At 38.3% G+C, this 17650-nt stretch overlaps 2 protein-coding genes across 3 annotated transcripts in view; one reads left to right on the forward strand and one right to left on the reverse strand.

Annotated features, from left to right (window-relative positions):
• Window positions 1–17650, reverse strand: part of Frmd3 (FERM domain containing 3) — a 195166-nt gene that overhangs the window by 98926 nt on the left and 78590 nt on the right. For both annotated transcript variants that reach the window (XM_050123934.1, XM_050123933.1), the window contains exon 3: window positions 17141–17183. In XM_050123934.1, the coding sequence (XP_049979891.1) occupies window positions 17141–17183 (43 nt within the window). The remainder of the gene's footprint in view (window positions 1–17140; window positions 17184–17650) is intronic.
• Window positions 11165–13177, forward strand: LOC126489587 (ATP-dependent RNA helicase DDX18-like). Its single transcript, XM_050123929.1, has one exon. It carries the CDS (start codon window positions 11165–11167, stop codon window positions 13175–13177), a length of 2013 nt encoding a protein of 670 aa, XP_049979886.1.

Raw genomic sequence — 17650 nt, forward strand, 5'->3', positions numbered from 1 at the left:
AAAAAAAAAAAAAACAAAAAATAGGCTATGGGTCTGAACAGAAAGCTCTCAAAACAAAACATAAAAGTAGGTAAGAAATATGTCAAAAATTATTAATCATTTTTAAGAATTAAGTAAATGAAAAGAAAAATGTCTGAGATTTCATCTTACTCATTGACAGAACAACCAACAACAGATGCTGAGTATGTGGGGAAAGGGAACTCACATTTACTGTTAATGGGATTGCAAACTACTGTGGACATTCTTGAAAACTGGAAAAAAACTCTCAGAATCTATTGTATAACCCACCTATACCTTTCCTTAACAAATTCCTTGACAAGTTCCGAAAAGATTTGATATCATACCCTCAGACACCTTTTCTCTCTCATCTGTGATTTATAGCTCCAAATCTTCAGAAGTGTGTGTAGAATGTGGAGCAACAGCGGAAAACAGGATAGTAAAAAGTAACCTTAGAGAGCAAGTTTACATAGGGAATAACAGGATAGAGATAATATTATGGGTCATGGTTGAAGAGAGCACTTTGGATGCAGATCTGGGAGCACTGAAGTTGGATCTGAGCAGAATATCTCCTCCTGTAAGACTAGCTTTCATAGTACTGGAAGGTAGTGTCAGTTATTATGGGAGAAAAGCAGTGAATATTCTTACCTACCTGAGATTCCTATGAACCACAGAGGAGCAAGAAAAGACAACTCGAAAAGTAGTATAGTAGCACTTCTTAAAGGTAACCAGCAGCAGTTTAATTGGATATAAAACCCACTTAATAGGAAAAAAGTCATGTTTGCTGTTGGAAAACTAGATGGAGTTAGTGAAGTTATTGATCTTAGAAGGGAACACACCACTGCCACTTTTCTGAACCATTACATTTCCTAACTAAATTCTAAATATTTGTTTTTATACCTACAGCAAGAGCAGCCCCTACCCCTAAACAAATAAGTTTTACTTTACAGCAGATAGAGATTATTATAAAACAAACAAACAAACGAACAAACAAACAAACAAACAAAGCAATTAGCCCAACAAAGCAAGCAAACAAACAAAAAGCATCTGATCAAAGAACAAAGGATAAAAAATCTTGGAGTGGCCAGTTCCAGTGAATACATCTATAGCACAACTCCTGCACTCATGACTCAGGAAATATCATGGAAGAGAGGTCAGAAAGACTGCAAGAATTAGAGGAATAGGAACTCTGTTATGAAATTAATGTCTTAGAAAGTTATACCTGACAAGGCACACCCATGATACTTCAGCGATATGACTCTTGACTCTGTAAATAAGACCTGAACAATGAACTAGTAGGCATGCTAATGTAGAAGGGGAAAATTTCATGGGACACCATACCTACAAAGAAATAAAGGAAATGTTGAGAAAAGGAGATTTAGCTTCCCCTTGTAATGAGCCACTAATTGCTTCTCTAAATCAAGTGGTCATTTCTGAAATCAAAACTTGGATGAATCAAATGACCCAATAAAAGAAAATGTCACCTCAAAACAAACAAACAGACAATCATTCAGTCAAACTCTAAAATGAAATTAAAAAAAAAAAAACTGTCCAAACATGCTAAAAAGAGGTATAGAATATAGAGAAGAGACCCAGGTCAATAACACAGCAACAAGTTTCAACAAAATCAGAAGAAAACCTTCCCAGTTTATGGAAGATCATAGATTCTTTCCCATTAATCACCCTCTAGTCACCCTACACACTCTGATTACATGGCTACTGCCTTCCAGGGATTGAAACCTCCACCCACGTCTTTTCCTTGCTTTGAGACTCATCAAATCACAGACCGATTAACCCTATAACTGTCACATGTAACACAGAGACATGTAACCAATGTCTTACTTTGGTCTGTCTGAGGTTGCTTGCATAAGAACCATACTTCTGGCAAACCCCAGACTGCATCCTTAGCTATACCACAGTCTCTTGAGCAGCCTGATCCTGAAACAAGATCCATCTTTCTAAAGCTTACAGGAAAATCAGCTTTAAAGAGAGGCACCACTTTAAAGCAAAGGAATGAAAACAGTTATTCCAAGTAAACAGAATCAAGAAACAAGCACATGTAGCTATCTTAGTATCTGACAAACTGGACTTCACTATAAAACTAATCAGAAGAGATAATGAAGGTCCCTGTATTTTAAATCAAGGAAACAATTCATTAAAAAGACATTATAATACAAAACATATATGAACGAAACTCTGATTCTCCCATTTTCCTAAAAAGTGTACTACTAAAATTACAGATATAGATGAACACTAACCTAATAAATATTACTAGGTGATTTCAATACCCCACTTTTCCCAATAGACAAAAACCAAATAGAAACATTAGAATTAAATGATATATCCACCAAGTGGACCTAACAGATATCTATAGAATATTCCACTCAAACACCAAAACATTCTGATCAGTAGCTCATGGGATTGTCTTTAAAAAAAAATGTACCATAAGAACAGTCTCAATATCTAAAGAAAAATAGAAATAACTCTACATATCCTACCTGGCCATAATGCAATAAAGTATAAAATGACCAAGAAAAATATCTTATAAGTACAAAAACTAAAAGAGATTAAAGAACTCACCCTTAAATAATAAGTCAAAGAAGGAATCAAGAAATAAAAAATTCCTGGAATGAAATTAAAACACAAAACAACAAAATTTAAGGGACATATTGGAAAGAGTTCTATGAGGGAAATTTATAGATTAATGTAACAATGAGGGCTGGCTTGCTTGTTGGGGTTTTCTGTCCTGCCCAGTACCCCAGAGCCAGTAAGCCCCAAAGAAAATCATAGAGAGGACTCCATAAGATTATAAAACTGATTGGCCCATCAGCTCAGGCTACATATTAGCTCTTGTAGCTCATATTAACTCATTGTTCTTATCTATGCTAGCCACATGATTCGGTACTTGTCTCAGCAGTACAGCTCACATCTTGCTTCTTCGGAGTTGGGCAGGAGTGGGAAGAATCAACTTCCTCCTTCCCAGAATTCTCCAGTTCTCATTGCATCATTTCTACTTCCTGTCTGGTTTTCCCGCCTATACTTCCTACCTGGCCAATCAGCATTTATTTAAAACATGATTGACAGAATACAGACAATTCTCCCGCACCAGATTAAAGCTTCCATAAAACAACAACAACAAAAACAGAAAGAGAACAAATAAATGACTTAATAATATAACTCAATAATTTGGAAAGAAAGAACAAGCCAAGCCCAAATCCAGTAGATGATAAGAAATACTAAAAAAAATCAGAGAATAAGTTAATGAAAAGAAAATAGTGTAAAGAATCAACAAATTTCAGAGCTGGTTCTTTGAGATTAGATAAACAAGAATGGCTGACCCTTGTGCCAAATAACCAAAAAAATGATATGACACAAGTTAACAAAACCAGAAGAGAACAGAGAAACATTATAACCAACAGCAAGGAAATTTAGAATATAGTAAGAGAATGATTTAAAAATCTATACTTCATTAAGTTGAAAAGTCTAAAAGAAATGGATAAGTTTCTAAATTCTTTCCAAAAAGCAAATTAGGTTGTTGTGGTATAAACAACCTAATTAACATCTAACAAATAAGAACATTAAAATGTAATATATTTTAAGCCTTACAATTAAAAGAAACCCTAGGCCCAGGTGGATTTAATAGTAGAATTGCTTCAGACGTTCAAAGCAGTTTTATTACCAATACTTCTTACATTATAAATAAACAAAGAAAGGAATGAAGGAAAAATGGGAGGAAGGAAGGAAGGAAAGAAGGGGGAAAAGGAATGCTTCTAAACTCCTAATATGTGAGTATCCCTTTATTACCAAAGCCATGTCAAGATATGCCAACAACAAAGAAAACTAATGGCCAATATTCCTGATGAATGGAAATTCAAAGAATCCTTTATAAAATACTTAGAATCTGAGTGTAAGTACGTATCAAAAGCAAGTTTGCAAAAAAAGGTAGACATACTTTACAAATAAGTATAGTAAGATAAATGGACATAAAGACAAACACCATAAAATCAACTCAAAAGATGCAGAAAAAAACTCATGACAAAATTCAACATGCTATTATAGCAAAAGTCTTAGAAACAGTAGGGCTAGAGGGAACATATCTCAACATAGGAAAGCTTATAAATGTTAAACAACATCCTAAATGGAGAAAATCTTAAAGCATTCCCGTTAAAATAAGGAATCAGACAGCACCATCAGATATCACTTTTTCTTGTCAAAGTAGTACTGAAGTAAAGCTAGAGTAATAAAACAAGAAAAGGAAATTAAAGCATTAATTTTAAAATAGGAAAAATGACTCATTACTATTAATTGTAGATAGGATGCTCTACTTAAGAGTCCACAAAAGCTGGGCGGTGGTGGTACATGCCTTTAACCCAAGCATTTGGGAGGCAGAGGCAGGTGGATCTCTGTGTGCACTAGTTTGTGCACTCCCACATGTATGCATGTGCACACATTCATATAAGTACATATAAACACACAAAAGATTTACAAAACATTATTTACCCAGAATAATTATTATATATTGTGTATTTATCACATAGTACTTCTCAAATAGGCATACTCATCATGAATCAGTTAATTTATTTTCAATTATACTGTTAGCAATAGTTACCTCTTTGACTAGTCTTTGATATGTAGGAAAGAGAGAAATAGAATAGTTTGGTCTTCATTTAAATAACTTTCTGATAAATCTGGGCAGTGGTGGCACATACCTTTAATTCCAGCACTTGGGAGGCAGAGGCAGGTGGATATCTACAGAGCAACTTCCAGGACAATCAGAACTGACTACACAGAGAAACCCTATCTTGAATTGCCACCTCCCTCAACAAAAACTCCTTTCTGAGCTGCCTGAAAAATTATAAATATTTCATTGTAATTAAAGAATAACAAGAAATAATAATCCCTTTGTATAAAGCTAATTAATCAGCACAGATGATCTGTAATTAACCATAGGAAACAAACTCACTCATAATAACCATGGACAGAAGTATCTTTAAAGGCTCATGGTAAAGATAGGAATATATAGATATATCAGTGGCTAACAGTGTGCTTTGAATACACAAGGCTGTAGCACTCTTGAGTAGTGCTGAAAGGACAGATGATAGATAAATGATGATAGACAGGATAGACAGATAAGCAGGGAGAAAAAAATGAGAGAGAGAAAGAGAAATGGAGCAAAACAAAACAAAACAAAACAAAACAAAAAAAACCCTCAATGTTCATTATCCAGAGTGAGTGACTGTGGAGAACCAAAGTGCAAAAGATATGACCACACATAAAAGTAACACTGCTTTGGGTTTCAGTTTTTCTGGGTAAACAATGGGTAAGCCATTGTACAAAGTTTTTGGTTTATTATTTTTGTCCCCCCCTAGTTTGCAATAAAATTAGTTCCATGATACTCATATATATATATATATATATACATATATATATAGAGCAATTCTTCACCCCCCCCAATACCACCACTACCATCATCATCACTATGATCATCAACCTCACTCAAGTACATATTTGTGTGATTTATTTGTGTGCTAATGTATGTGTGGATGCAGTTGCCCATTCATGCACATTTGGAATCTACCAGTAGATGTGCTCCTCGAGTTCTCTCTACCATATCTTTTGAGGGATGGGCTCTCACTGAACCTGAGGTGTACCATTTGAGTAATCCAGCTAATGAAGACATCATCAACAATACATCAGTTCTGAACCTGAGAAAAATAGATGTTTTAGTTTTGCGGTTCAGTAGTGTTCTTAACAAAACAAATGAAGGGGGGCTAGATGATTATTTATACATCTTGTCAATGCCTAAAAGCAGTGATTCACCTTGTCCAATTACCATTTGAACTATACTCTTCTGTTTCCTCATTTGTATTAGGTTGAAAGTGTCCAGTGGCCAAGGTCAACTGTGAAACCATTTCTGTTGTCAGTATGTATTTTGAGATATTCAGATTCTCTTCTCTGTGCAGACAAAGCTCTTAAGCAGTAAGTTTCTCACAAATTTTAACTTTCTGTCTATTAAGTGTTGAAGTCCCTTTAGAGAGAAATTTATATTTCTGAAATATTGCCTGTGAAAAATGCTGTATACTATTTAAGAACTAAAGTCAAAGAACTATTCAATATAAGTAAGATTACTGGAAAACAACTTAACTGCTTTAAAATGTCCAAATAGAAATATCAATTCTGAGAAACAAAGGGGGAAATAGGCATTACTTATCTTTTCTCATGTGTGTTAATTTATTTTTGGCATTATTATTTTATACAGAGCCTCCATTCTACCTTGAAAGAGATATGTGTCTCAACTCTCATCCATCCTCTTCCCAACAATATGGTCTTTCTGGACTTCACACACCTGCTGCTGTAAGCTATGGCGGTCTGGTTAAGTTTCAATCAATTTATCAAAAGCCAGAGTCATTTGGGAAGAGAGACCTCAAATGAGAAAATGCTTTCAAAATATCTTGTTGCTTATAGGCAATTCTGTTGGTCTTTGTCTTGATTAATGATTGATGTGGAAAGTCCCAGCCCACTGTGGGACCTGGTCTTGGTCCTTGTCCTGGGTTGTATCCAGTATGCCTCTCTCTCTCTCTCTCTCTCTCTCTCTCTCTCTCTCTCTCTCTCCCTCCCTCCCTCTCACCCTCCCTCCCTCCCCTGCCTAGCTTTTGCTTCAGTGCCTGCCTCCAAGTATCTGCCTTGAGTTCTGATGCTGACTTCCCTCAACAATGGATTTGATGTGGAAGAGTAAGACAAATAAATTATTTCATTTTTAGATTGCTGTTTGGGATTTATTTCAGTCACTGTAAGCAAGATAGGGCAGAAATTGGTGTAAGGTTCATAGATAACACTATGACATATCTGCCCATGTTGTTTTGGGGAAGACTATAGAAAGGCTTTGGAAGTTAGGCTAGAAAAGCCATTTGATGATTTGAGCTTAATGGGTTGTTTTGGAAGTACTTGAAAGATGATACTGTTGAGAAAAATGCAGATGATGAAGCCCTGGTTTGTGAAGTTTCAGAAAGAAGTGTGAGAGTCCTTCAAATACTCTATCAGGGCTGTTCATGAGATACTATGAATTAAGAATATGATGATTCTAGCAAGCTGGGGCTGAAGGATTGACTATGGTTAACAAGAGACCAGCATTACTCAAGTGAAACCTTTGGCTTACTCATTCAATGAATGCTGGTTAGAGCTGAAATATGATGATTATGAAGAGAGTCATCATGAGGCCAAAGTCTAGGAAGTTTTTTCTCACACAGAAATGGGGGTGCTGAGTGGGAGCTAAGATTGCATTTCAAGTTTGCAGAAAAAAAATGGTAATGTTTCAGAGTCCATTTTATATTACTAGTATTGGTGGTATGAAAGCTTGTAGTATTTTGATATTATGGGTCATGGAAAGAAGCTGAAGCTTAATACTGCAAAAGGTCAGTAGAAACAATTGGTAAATGTGAAAGTAAGCTGCAGTAGAAATACCAGGATGAAAGGAGTAATAAAAGAAGCTGAGGCTTGGAACTATGTAGTAAGGTGAGAGTCCCTGAAGAGAGGTCAGGAGGCCATTTGTGAAAGTGTAGCCTGTGGAGACTCAGCATATGGCAGAATGCCAGACCATGAGATGACTACCAAGGACAGAAGCAGTTATGGAGTGGCGCTAGCCTGAGCATTGCAAACAAGCCGTGTGTGCAATAGAAGGCAGGACAAGACAACTGAAGTTGTTCAAGTCATTTGGAGTCCAGAAGATTGTGATTAAATCCCAGAAACTGGACACTGAGTTATTTACTCGTTTGGAGTTTGGTTTTGCTTTGATCCGATTGTGACTGTGTCCTGGTTCATCACTCTGAGAGTAAGAAATTACTGAACTTATTTTTGATTTTACAGAGGGTCACAGTAAAAGACTTCAGATATTTTACAGAGACTAAATTTGTAATGAACAGAGATCACTTAAAGTTTCAATGTTGTATATTGTGATGTTGGTGTTAATATGAGATCCTGGAGATACACAAAAAAGGAAAAGACATTGTCTAACAGTGTTGTGTTGATGTGTCAAGTTAACAAAAGAAGCCAATAATCCTGATTAGTTTTTTCTTTTTTGACAACTCTGCACAAGCTAGAGTCATATAAGAAGAACCTCAGCTGAGAAAATGCCTCCTGTAAACTGGCTATAAGCAGGACTGTAGAGCACTTCCTGGATTAATTATTGATGTACATAAACCCACTTTGAGGGATTTCACCTTTGGAAAGGTAGTCCTGGATTATATAAAAAAGCAGGCTGAACTAACCATGGAGAGCAAGGCAGTAAAGAGCTTTCCTCCATGGCCTCTGCTTCAGTGACTGTCTCCGGGTTTTTGTATTGTTCACTCAGTAGTAGCCTATGATGTGCAACTATAAGCTAAACAAACCCTTTCCGCCTGAGTTACTTTTGGTTATGTGTTTAACACAGCGATAGAAAGCAAACTAGGGCATCTTTTCAGGTCATCCTTCTTACTTTGACCAGAGTTGGTCCTGAACGGTGCAAGTGTGTGTGTGTGTGTGTGTGTGTGTGTGTGTGTGTGTGTAGAGGGGAGTGAGAAGGGGGTGGGGGACAGATGAAGAAGAAGAGTGGAAAGTTAAGAAGTTTATATGCTAGCTGTTAGTCTACAACATGCATTTATTTTCTCCTCTCACTTAATAAAATAGAAAAAAACCTCATATTTGCGAAAGAAAATGATTGTTTTCTTTAATAGCAAGTGGTTTGACAAACATAAATCTGGTTTCTGGTGACAAAATTATTCATCACTTTCATTATCAAGCCCTGGGAAACTTGATAGGAAGGTATCCTAATTTGCTTTCTATTTCTACGGTAAAACGCTGATCAAAACTAAGTTGGGCAAGAAAGGATTACTTCACCATACAATTCTGGACCACATTTCACCAGGGAGGGAGGTCACACCAGAAACTCAAAGAAGGAACCTAGAGGAAGAAACTAAGGCAGAAGCCCTGGAAGAATGCTTCTTATTGGCATGTTCTCCATGAATGGTCCTCCCCCACCAATCAAAATTAAGGAATTGCCCTGTAGACGTAACTACAGATCAACTTATTAGAGGCATTTTCAGTTTCTTCTTAGATGACTATAGCCCATGTCAAGTTGACAAAAAAAAAAAAAAGAATACAACTGACTTATCTTGACACACAAGTATGTCACTATTAAACTATAACCTTAAATTTCTCGTTTTTCCAAGATTTTGTTATTATCATAACACAAGTCATAATATAATTTAAAAGTTCTATTATAGTATTTTTAAAATTCAAATACTTGTTGACATCCAGTTATGCCAGCACCATTTGCTGAAGATCCTTTCTTTTTTCCATAGTATAATTTTAGTTTCTTTGTCAAAAATCAGGTGTTCATAGGTGTGTGGATTAATAGTACGTTCTTTGATTTGATTTCATGTGTCTACCTGTCTATTTTTATGCCAATACTAATCTGTTTTCATTACTGTAGGTATATAATAGAGCTTGATGTCAGGGATGGTGATACCTCCAGAAGTTCCTTCATTTTACAGGATTGTTTGGGCTATCTTGGGCCTTTTGTTTTTTTCATATGAAGTTGAGTATTATTTTTTTTGAGGACTGTGAGGAATTGTGTTAGGACATTGATAGGGGTTGCATTGACTCTGTAGATTGCTTTTCGTAGGATTGCTATTTTTATTATGTTAATCATACCTTTCCAAGAATATGGAAGATCTTTTCATTTTCTGATATCGTCTTCAGTTTCTTTCTTCCAAGAAACTTAAAATTCTTGTCATATAGGTCTTTTCCTTTTATGGTTACTGTTACTTGAAAATATTTTATGTTATTTGTGGCTATTGTAAATGGTAATGTTTCTCTGATTTCTTTCTCAGCCTATTTATCATTTGTATATAGGAAAGCTACTGATTTTTTTTTCAGTTGATCTTGTATTCTGCCACATTACTGAAGGTGTTTATTAGCTATAAAAGTTCCCTCATAGAATTTTTGTGGTCACTTATGTGTACTATCATATCATATGCACATAGAAAAAGTTTGCCTTCTTCCTTTCTAATTTGTATCGTCTTGATATCCTTTTGTTGTCTTTTAACTCTAACCAGAACTTCGAGTACTATGTTGAATAGATATGGAGAGAGTGAACAGCCTTGTCTTGTTCCTGATTTTAGTGGAATAGCTTTGAGTTTCTTTCCATTTAATCTGATGTTGGTTGTCAGATTGCTGAATATTGCTTTTATTATGCTTAGATAAGTTCCTGTATCCCTGATCTCTTCAAGACCTTTATCATGAAGGGGTATTGAATTCTGTTGAATTACTTTTTCAGCATCTAGTGAGATCATCTTATTTTTTCCCAGTTTATTTATATGTTAGATTACATTGATAGATTCTTATATGTTGAACCATCTATTTATCTCCGGGATAAAGCCAACTTGAGCATGGTATATGATATTTTGATGTGTTCTGGAATTTGGATTGCCAGTATTTTACTGAGTATTCTTGCATCAAATGTTCATGAGGGAGATTGCTTTGTAATTCTTTTTCTTAGTTGAGTCTTTGTGTGGTTTGGGTAGAAGACTGCAAATAGATCCATATCTATCCCCATGTACACAAGTCCAATTGGATCAAAGACCTCAATATGAATTTAGCCACACTGAACCTCACAAAAGTGAAAGTGGTAAACAGCCTTGAATGCATGGGCACAGGAGACCGTTTCCTAAATATAGCACCAGTAGCACAGACACTGCGAGCAACAATACATAAATGGGACCTTCTGAAATTGAGAGGCTTTTGGAAGGCAAAGGACACACTCAGTAAGACAAAACAGCAGCCTACTAAATGGGAAAAGATTTTCACCACCTGGAACAGGACTGATATCCAAAATATATAAGGAACTCAAGAAACTAGACATCAAAATACCAAATAATCCAATTAAAAATGGGGTACAGATCTAAACAAAGAATTCTCAACAGAAGAATCTCAAATGGCCAAAAGACACTTAACATGCTCAGCATCCTTAGTCTTCTGGGAAATGCAAATCCAATGGGTTCTGAGAACCAGAATTATCTCACAAGTTAGAATGGCTAAGATCAAAAACACCAATGACAGGACACGCTTCCGAGTTCCGACTAAGCACGTGCAGCTACTGCTCAGTGCAGCCTGCTAGCGCGGCCCGGCAAACATGTCGCACTTACAGATGAAACTCCTGCGCAAGAAGATGGAGAAGCGGAACATCAAGCTGCGGCAGCGAAACCTGAAGCTGCAAGAAGCATCAAACACGAGCCTATCCCAACCTTCCAATGAAGATGTGCCGAAAGAAGAGGTAAAGGTCAGAAAAGTTAAGAAAGCCGTAAAGCATGCTGCGAGGGTGGGCTCAGCAGAAGCACAAAGTGGAGGCATGCCTGAAGAGACAGCGGAAAACTCGAAAGTTGAAAAGATACCCCAGAAACCTACTGCTTTAACCAATGGAGAAACAGCAGCAGCGCCATCTCCTGATTCAGAATCAAAAAAGAAAAAGAAGAAAAAGAGGAAAATGGCAAATGACGCAGAGCCTGACACCAAAAAAGCAAAAACTGAAGAAAGCACTGTGGCTCTTGAAGCAGAAGATGCTGTGGAGAAGCCAGATGACAAGGAAGTCCCCAGCCTGCCCCTGGGGCTGACAGGGGCTTTTGAGGACACTTCGTTTGCTTCCTTGTCTAATCTCGTCAATGAAAACACTCTGAAGGCTATAGAGGAAATGGGCTTCAAGCGCATGATTGAGATCCAACATAAAAGTATCAGGCCACTTCTGGAAGGCAGGGATCTTCTAGCAGCTGCTAAAACCGGCAGTGGCAAAACTCTGGCTTTCTTCATCCCTGTGTTCGAGCTCATTGTGAAGTTAAAGTTTATGCCCAGGAATGGAACAGGAGTCCTGATTTTCTCTCCTACCAGAGAACTGGCCATGCAGACCTTTGGTGTTCTTAAGGAACTGATGACGCACCATGTTCACACATACGGGCTGATCATGGGTGGCAGTAACAGGTCTGCTGAAGCGCAGAAGCTCACCAATGGTATCAACATTGTCGTGGCCACCCCCGGCCGGCTTCTAGACCACATGCAGAATACTCCAGGGTTCATGTACAAGAACCTTCAGTGTCTCGTTATTGATGAGGCTGATCGTATCTTGGATGTTGGATTTGAAGAAGAATTAAAGCAAATTATTAAACTTTTGCCAGTACGCAGGCAAACCATGCTCTTTTCTGCCACACAAACTCGAAAAGTTGAAGACTTGGCAAGAATTTCTCTGAAAAAAGAGCCATTGTATGTGGGTGTTGATGATGATAAAGAGGTTGCCACAGTGGATGGACTTGAGCAGGGATATGTTGTGTGTCCCTCTGAGAAGAGGTTCCTTCTGCTCTTCACATTCCTTAAGAAGAACCGGAAGAAGAAAGTGATGGTCTTCTTTTCGTCGTGTATGTCTGTGAAGTACCACTACGAGCTACTGAACTACATCGACCTGCCTGTCTTGGCCATCCATGGAAGGCAAAAGCAAAATAAGCGAACAACCACGTTCTTCCAATTCTGCAACGCAGATTCAGGGATACTGCTGTGCACAGATGTGGCAGCCAGAGGGCTGGACATCCCTGAAGTTGACTGGATTGTTCAGTATGACCCTCCCGATGACCCGAAGGAATACATTCATCGTGTGGGTAGAACGGCTCGGGGCCTGAACGGAAGAGGGCATGCCCTGCTCATCCTGCGCCCTGAAGAGTTGGGTTTCCTTCGTTACTTGAAGCAATCCAAGGTTCCACTGAATCAGTTCGACTTTTCCTGGTCTAAAGTTTCTGATATTCAGTCTCAGCTGGAAAAGCTGATCGAAAAGAACTATTTTCTCCATAATTCCGCGCAGGAAGCATACAAGTCCTACATACGAGCCTACGACTCCCACTCTCTCAAGCAGATCTTTGATGTGAACAACTTAAACTTGCCTCAGGTGGCTCTGTCCTTCGTCTTTAAGGTTCCTCCCTTCGTTGATCTGAACGTGAGCAGCCATGATGGCAAGCTTAAAAAAAGAAGAGGTGGCGGTGGATTTGGCTACCAGAAAACAAAGAAAGTGGAGAAGTCCAAGATCTTTAAACACATCAGCAAGAAGACAGCGGACCGCAGGCAGTTTTCTCACAGACAGGAATGGCTTTCTACCTGGACTTTGCCCTAATTTCCCCCTTTTTCTTAAGAAGGAACTTTTTAAAATCAAAAAAAAAAAAAACACCAATGATAGCTCATGCTGGAGAGGATGCCATGTAAGGGGAATATTCCTTCATTGCTGGCGGTTTCTCAGATAATTGGGAATTGACCTACCTGAGGACCTCTTGTTCATATAGCCAAAGGATGTTCAATCATACTATAAGAACATTTGCTTGATTATGGTCACAGCAGCATTATTTGTAATAACCAAAACCTGGAAACAACCTAGATGCCCCTCAACCAAAAAATGAATAAGGAAAATGTGGTACATTTACATAATGGATACTACTCAGTGGTAAAAAAAAAAATGATGTCTTGAAATTTGCATGCAAGTAGATGGGATTAGAAAAAAACCCTCAGTGAGGTAATTCAGACCCAGAAAGACGAACATGGTATGTACTCACTCATAAGTGGATATTAGATAGATGTAAAGTAAAGGATGGCCAACCTATAGTCCATGACCCCAGAGAAGTTAGGTAAGAAGGGGAACCCTAAGAGAAACACATGGGTCCTCCCTGGGAAGAGGAAATAGACAAGATCTCCTGAGAAAATTGGGAGCATGGGAGTTGAGGCAGAAGGGAGGGCAGAAGGGGCCAAGGAAGGGAAATGAGGAGGGAGAGGAGAACATGAGGAAATGGGATGGTCAAGATGGGGAAGGGAAGAGAGGTAGAGCAAGGAAAAAGATATCTTGATTGAGGGAGCCATTATGGGGCTAGGAAGATACCTGGCACCAGGTAAATTCTCAGGAATCCAAAAGGATGACCCCAGCTAAGACCTTAAGCAATAGGGGAGAAGGTGCCTGAAATGGCCTTCACCTACAATCAAATTGATGACTACTTTAAGTGTCATCATAGAACCTTCATTCGCAACTGATAGAAGCAGATGTAGACATCTACAGTGAAGCACTGGGCTGAGCTCCCAAAGTCCAGTCAAAGAGAGGGAGAAGAGATAATATAAACAAAGGGGTCAAGACCATGATAGGAAATACCCATTGAAACAGCTTACCTGAGTTAATGGGTTCTCACTGACTCAGGACTGACAGTGGGGAAACCAGCAAAGGACCAAACTAGGTCCTCTGAATGTGGGTGACAGTTGTATGCCTGGTACAGTCTTTGGGGCCCACTGGCAGTGGGACCAGGATTTATCCCTACTACTTGAATGGTTTTTTAGAGCCCATTCTTTTTGGAGGGATACCTTGTTCAACCTAGATATAGATATAGGGTCTTGATCCTTCCTTAAAGCAATGTGCTAGACTTTTTTGCCTCCCCATAGGAAGCTTTACCCTCTGTCTAAGGAGTGGATAAGGACCATGGTGGGGAAAAAGTGGAGGGAGCAGAAGGAGGGGAGGAAGTGGGAATTGTGATTGGTATGTAAAATTTTAATTAAATAATGATAATGATAATAATATATTCAAATACTTTAAAATTCTAGTCTCTAAACTATTCTTTTTTTAAATATTTATTTATTTATTTATTATGCATACAATGTTCTGTCTGTGTATATGCCTGCAGGCCAGAAGAGGGCACCATACCTCATTACAGATGGTTGTGAGCCACCATGTGGTTGCTGGGAATTGAACTCAGGACCTTTGGAAGAGCAGGCAATGCTCTTAACCACAGAGCCATCTCTCCAGCCCTCTAAACTATTCTTTATTTAAAATTCTATTGTCTCAATTGTGGTATCCTACAAAATTAAAAAAAATGAATTATATACTTTGTGTTTTAATCAGAAAGAACCAGAGCACAATTACCATCAAATAAAAGCAAAACAATCATTTAGCAGTTTTACACAAGCTTTGGGGCTTTAAAAGGATTAAACAGCTCTGCTTGTCTGGCTCTGGCTTTCAAGGCACACATAGTTTGTCTCATAGGATCAGGCTGTCTCCACTCTACCCCTGCTTCTGTCATTAGTGGCCATCTGATAGTTTGGTATAATTAATATTCTGGGGTCTCCATAAGCTGTACCTTCACCAATGTCCTCCTGGCTCCCTGTAAGAGATTCTGGCCTGCCACATGCTTCCAAGCCTCCATTCCCTTCCATGACCAAATTAACTTGTGTTTCCATTGCAAATAGGGCTATACATTTTTACCAATGACCTCTTTTGTTCTCTCATAGTGTCATGCCTAAGCCTTTCTCTATGATCTCTTTGTTCCTGAAGTCTCCGTGGCAACTATAGCTGTACCTTCACCAGTAGCCTCTCTAACTACCAAGACTCAGCTCTGCTCCATGATTTCCCTTCAGTCAGGAGGCTCCCAAGTCATCAAAGCCAGTAAAAGAAAGGAGATTCTTACACATTACCAAGCTCACCTGCCAGCATAAGATGCAATCTTGGGTCTATCTGAAACAAGTCTGTGTGCTGATCCTGAAGAAATACTCTGGATTTTATCTCAATGTTTCTTGTCTCTTCTTAATCACAGCTAATTTCTCAGTCCCATCTAGTTTCCAGTGTCCCCGTAAAGCAAATATTTCACAACAAGAATCCTAATTTCTTAAACACTACTGATTTTTCAGTCCTACCTGAGCAGAACCACCGATTCTCATCCAAAATATCGCACACATAGTATTATAGAGTCTCTGGGGGGACTCACACACTCCCTTCAGAACCCGCAGAAGCCAGGCTTCCATCACTTTCGTTGCTCTCAGCATTATCTGCTAAGTTCCCATAGCAGTCTATTAAGTTCTCAGTGGCCCAAATTCCTAAACACTTCTGCAGTCACACCCAAAACAACATGGCAAAGTCTTCAAAGCAAAAGCTTGTCAATCTTGTACTTGTTTTTGGTTTAGTTAAGTTTCTATTACCATGAAATAACACCATGATCAAAAGCAACTTGGGGAAGACTGAGTTTATTTTAGCTTACAGTTTATAGTTCATCTTGAAGAGAAGTCAGGGCAGGAACTCAAGACAGGGACTGAAGTAGAAGCCATGGAGGTACCTTATTTATTTGTTTGCTCTTTATAGCTTGTTTGGTTTACTTTCTTATACAACTAAGGACCACCTGCCAAGGGTGGTGCCCTATGTGGTAGGCTGGGTTCCCTATCATCACTCATTCATCAAGAAAATATCCCACAGATTTTCTCATAGCCCAATGTGATAATCAATATTTTCCCCAATTTCAGTTCCCCTTTTCACGATAATCCTAGCTTGTATTAAGCAGATGAGGCAGGAGAGAGAGAGAGAGGGAGAGAGAGAGAGAGAGAGAGAAAGAGAGAGAGAGAGAGGAAAATAGCTAGCATAGGGTGGCTAGTTCAAGAGAAGGCAATGGGATTTGGGATAGCTGTTAGATGTTCTTAGATATTCTTAATGAAGTAATATGCAAAAGCACTTTGGATATATTCTGGAAGAGTTGATTCAGATAAAGAATCATGTCACTGGAAAATTCAACTCTCTCCTTACAGTGACTATAGTGAATAACGAGGAATTCTAAAGAGAACACCAGACTTTTAAAGTTATTACCAGGTAAGAAAAGATTTTTACTTTATTTTATTTTGTGAGGTGAGGAGAAAAAAAAATCAATCTATCCAGTAAATCTGTCACTATAATTTCAGTTACCAAACAAATGCACTTCTCAGGTCCCCACTTGAGACTATATACCACACCTTAAAGCGTACTACCAACCCTTATAGTGCAGGGCAAGCATTTGCGGTTAATGAATATTTAACCATACAATTTCAAAGCTTCTGTTACAACAAGAAATATGAGAGCAAACAGTGCAGAAAGAAGAGGAACTGCAGACAACTGAACTGATGACGGAGGGGGAAGCCAAGGTTAGAGAAAAAGAAGAGGAGATTCCCAGCTCTTAAACAGAAAGGAGCTGCCATCCACCCATGTATCTTTCAGTCTGTCCTCATCTCCAGAGACAATTCATTTTGCTAGGAAACAAAATTTATTTTTGAATAATTTGTCGCAGAAGTAAAACCATAGCTTGACACTTACATTTCATTTGCTTGAAGATGGACTTGTTAGGTTCTAGCCAGTGCTGGGGAGAAAACACAAACAAAACAGAGATAGTTAGTGTGAATGAAAAATCCTGAAAAGAAACTGAAACTGGGTGAATAGATTGGAACATTACATGTCCAGAGGCTAAATGTCTCACATGGGGCTAGTTCTAGACTTCAAGAACACTTGCCCACTACTGTAACAGATTTTTTGAGTAACAGATAAAATAGAAAGCTTTTAGAATCTAGTAAAACAGACAACTAGGTTTCACCAATCCAACAGCTAAGATTGGCATCAGATAGCATATTGGGCCTATAGAAAAGTTTCCCTTAACTTGCTATACCTGCTTCTCTAATGTACCCATGAATGGACTTTTGAAGAGTTAATGAATTAAAAACCTCAGGCTAACTGAGACACTCTGGGCAGGAATGCTGACTTAAGTGATATCATCTGTGGAAGTTTCTGTTGAGGAGATCAACAGTCTAATTCCCCAACCCCAAGCTGGTA

The sequence above is a fragment of the Alexandromys fortis genome, unplaced genomic scaffold, assembly GCF_014885135.2.
Source record: "Alexandromys fortis isolate MF-2015 unplaced genomic scaffold, M_Fortis_MF-2015_v1.1 scaffold_166, whole genome shotgun sequence".
Lineage (NCBI taxonomy): Eukaryota > Metazoa > Chordata > Mammalia > Rodentia > Cricetidae > Alexandromys > Alexandromys fortis.

Bases quoted from the DNA above. Each gene is read 5' to 3' on its own strand.
- LOC126489587 (XM_050123929.1), top strand. From the start codon at position 11,165: ATGTCGCACTTACAGATGAAACTCCTGCGCAAGAAGATGGAGAAGCGG.